The sequence below is a fragment of the Lycium ferocissimum genome, chromosome 1, assembly GCF_029784015.1.
Source record: "Lycium ferocissimum isolate CSIRO_LF1 chromosome 1, AGI_CSIRO_Lferr_CH_V1, whole genome shotgun sequence".
Lineage (NCBI taxonomy): Eukaryota > Viridiplantae > Streptophyta > Magnoliopsida > Solanales > Solanaceae > Lycium > Lycium ferocissimum.
The window spans coordinates 48,236,483-48,239,510 of record NC_081342.1 but is presented as its reverse complement, the minus strand read 5'-3'; the positions used below and the strand labels follow the sequence as shown (position 1 = coordinate 48,239,510).

General features: G+C 41.3%; 1 protein-coding gene across 1 annotated transcript; it reads left to right on the top strand.

Moving 5' to 3' along the window:
- The first annotated feature begins 1,442 nt into the window (after nt 1–1,442).
- LOC132064839 (uncharacterized) lies at nt 1,443–2,533 on the top strand. Its single transcript, XM_059457977.1, has one exon. The coding sequence runs from the start codon at nt 1,811–1,813 to the stop codon at nt 2,531–2,533; it is 723 nt and encodes a 240-aa protein (XP_059313960.1). The 5' UTR covers nt 1,443–1,810.
- Nucleotides 2,534–3,028: the final 495 nt, after the last annotated feature.

Below are 3,028 nucleotides of genomic sequence, written 5' to 3'. Positions count from 1 at the left end.
AACTAAATAAATACCTAGTTTCAGTTCTAGTTTTTATTTTTACAAGTCCCTAAACCCTAGAATGACCCGTTCTTCTCCTCCATTACCAAGAACACTAAAGTAAGCTATCCTAACCTATTCCAAGTGGATTAAATCATGTGTTCATCTAACCCAATTAGGGAATAATTGTTCTTAACCTAGGGTTTTCAAAAAAACACATATTAAAGGTTTGAGACACAAGCTCTTGGGTTTCTTCTCAAAGTTCAGACTTTTATTGTGGATTGTGGAGCATATACAGGTATGTGAGGCTAACTATCTACGTTAGGGAACGTTTATGATTCTCCCTACACCTCATTCTACATGCTTATCAGTAATTTGACTCAGAATACAGTTTAGCCCTAGTTTCTTGAATAGTTGTAGAACTGCTATCTTCTAGGGTTATAGTTTCATAATTCATTCATGGTGATCACTTTGAATATCATGAACTCAGTACGTAATCATTATAGACTTGTGTATTGACATCACATGAGTCTCAGTCAGTATATAATCAGTTATTTGTTTAAGTCCTATAATCAAAAATAGTTATCATGCTATCAGTTATAGCCAGTCTCAATCTTGTAAATTGTTTAATGTTGGACACATGTATCTGTATTTTGGGCCCTAGGCCACAGTTTATGCATACGTATTGCTTGGGTGATTCTTCAGTTTTTGTGCACATTATTTGGGCCCTAGGCCATAGTTATATTTATATTTATAAGTGATTCTTCATTCAAAACAAGGAGTACTTGGATTCTTTCTTTCCTTGTTAAGTTCGATTTAGTTTTCGGTTTCGGTACTTATATTTCTTCTTTCGGTTTTTTACATACCAGTACAATTTAAATGTGCTGATGTCCTTTTTATTGCTTGGGGGCCTGCATCTCGCGATGCAGGCAACGATATATAGGTTGACGATCCAGCTAACTAGGACGGCTCGTATCGGCTATTGGTGAGCCCATTTCCTCTGGGCGTTATCCTACTTTCGATCTTCAGTTTTTAGATAGTTATCTTTAGAGGCTTCATAGACATAGTCTAGTTAGTCGGATATTAGCAAACTTTTATGTTTTAGCCTTGTTAGTTATTTATTCGGATGTTAGACTTAAACCAATAATATTTTCGCATTATATATATATATATATATATATATATATATAGACTTTTAGTAGATCAGTATGTGTTAGTCTTATTTCCTTATTATTACATGTTTTGATATCACATGTTGATTCAACCAGCCTATGGGTTCACTCGATCACATGTAGTTAGGCACCGAGTGCCGTGTTACGCCTAGGCCATGGTTCGGGGCGTGACAAAGCTTGGTATCAGAGCACTAGGTTCAAGTGTCTTAGGGAGTCTATGAAGCAGTGTCTAGTGGGGTCGCCTTTATATGTGTGAGGGCCCCACACATATAAACAGTTGACCACCAAGACATTCAGGATTTGTTTCACTTCTTTCATACTCTAGTTCGTGCAGTTAGAGCAGTACTTTTAGGAATTCTTCTAACTCGTGCGAATTACGTATTTCAGAAATGGCTCTGAAAAGAAAGTACAACAAGAGGAATACAGCTACTAGCCAGAGGGCTACCATTGATGCAACTACAGAAGAGAACACTCAGGCTCAGACGGCCGCCCCAGCTAATGCTACAGCTACACCTCCCAATGCTTCGGACGCGGATGTTAGAGGAGCTATTCGGCTACTCACTTAGATTTTGGCAAACTAGGCCCAGCGACAAGAAACGACCCCTAGCTCAGGTGCTAGTAATGGGTCGAACAGTTCTAGGACTCAGGAGTTTCTGCGGATGAAGCCGCCAGTGTTCACAGGGTCAAAGAAGGATGAGGACCCGCAGAATTTCATTGATGGACTCCAGAAAGTATTTCGTGTGATGCATGCTACTGATACAGAGGCAGCGAAATTTGGAGCTTTCCAGCTGCAAGATGTGGCCCATATTTGGTATGAGACATGGGAACAGTCCCGAGGGGAGGATGCACCTTCTGCTACTTGGGATGAATTTGCAGACGCTTTCATTGAGCACTTCATGCCAATTGAAGTCAGGGAAGCAAAGGCTACTGAGTTTGAGAATCTAAGGCAGAATGACATGACTGTTCAGGACTATTATCTCAAGTTCGTGTCATTGTCCAGACATGCTCCTCACATGGTTCCTGATATGAGGGCCGTGGTTAGAAGGTTTGTACTTGGGCTTAAACCCGAATTGCATAGGGATGCCAATACAACTGCTCAGAATGACAAGATGACTATTTCCAAGATACAATCATTTGTGCAAGGTAACGAGACTAGGTTGAAGGAAGAAGAAGCCCTACAGAAGCAGAAAGATAGAGAGTTCAACAAGAGAGCTAAGTCTGCTGGTAATTTCAGTCAGAGAGGATCTCAAGGAGGTGGAAACCATTATTTCTTTAAGAATAGGTCATCAGGACCTGCTCCATCTATAGCTAGTGCTCCATCTCATAGACCCAAGTTCAATCAAAAAGGCAAAAACTTCATAACAGCAGGCTCACAGTCATAGGCAGCATAACCGACCGTGGTTTCCAACACCCTACTTGCAACACTTGTGGTAAGAAACATTCAGGAGTATGCCATTCGGGCATGGATGGCTGTTTTGGGTGTGGTCAGCCAGGTCATTTTCTGCGGGATTGTCCGTCAGCAAGACAGAATACCGGAGGTAACAGTAATGTAGCTCAGTCCACTAATTCAGCAGCTCCTCAAAATTCCCAAGCCTAACAGGGGTGTGGGGCATCAAAGTCTGGAAATACGGGCGGTGGTTAGAACCGTCTGTATGCACTATCAGGACGTCAGGATACAGAGACTCGTGGAGATGTTGTCACAGGTATGCTAACAGTCTTCACCTTCGATGTTTTTGCTCTTATGGACCCAGGATCCACTCTATCTTATGTAACCCCTTATATTGCTAAGAAATTTGGGATAGAACCCGAAAAGTTGCATGAACCCTTTGAAGTAGCCACACCAGTTGGGGAATCAGTTATAGCTAGACGTATCTATA

What these genes read in the sequence shown, in the direction of transcription:
- LOC132064839 (XM_059457977.1), top strand. Translation starts at nt 1,811, where the DNA reads ATGAAGCCGCCAGTGTTCACAGGGTCAAAGAAGGATGAGGACCCGCAG.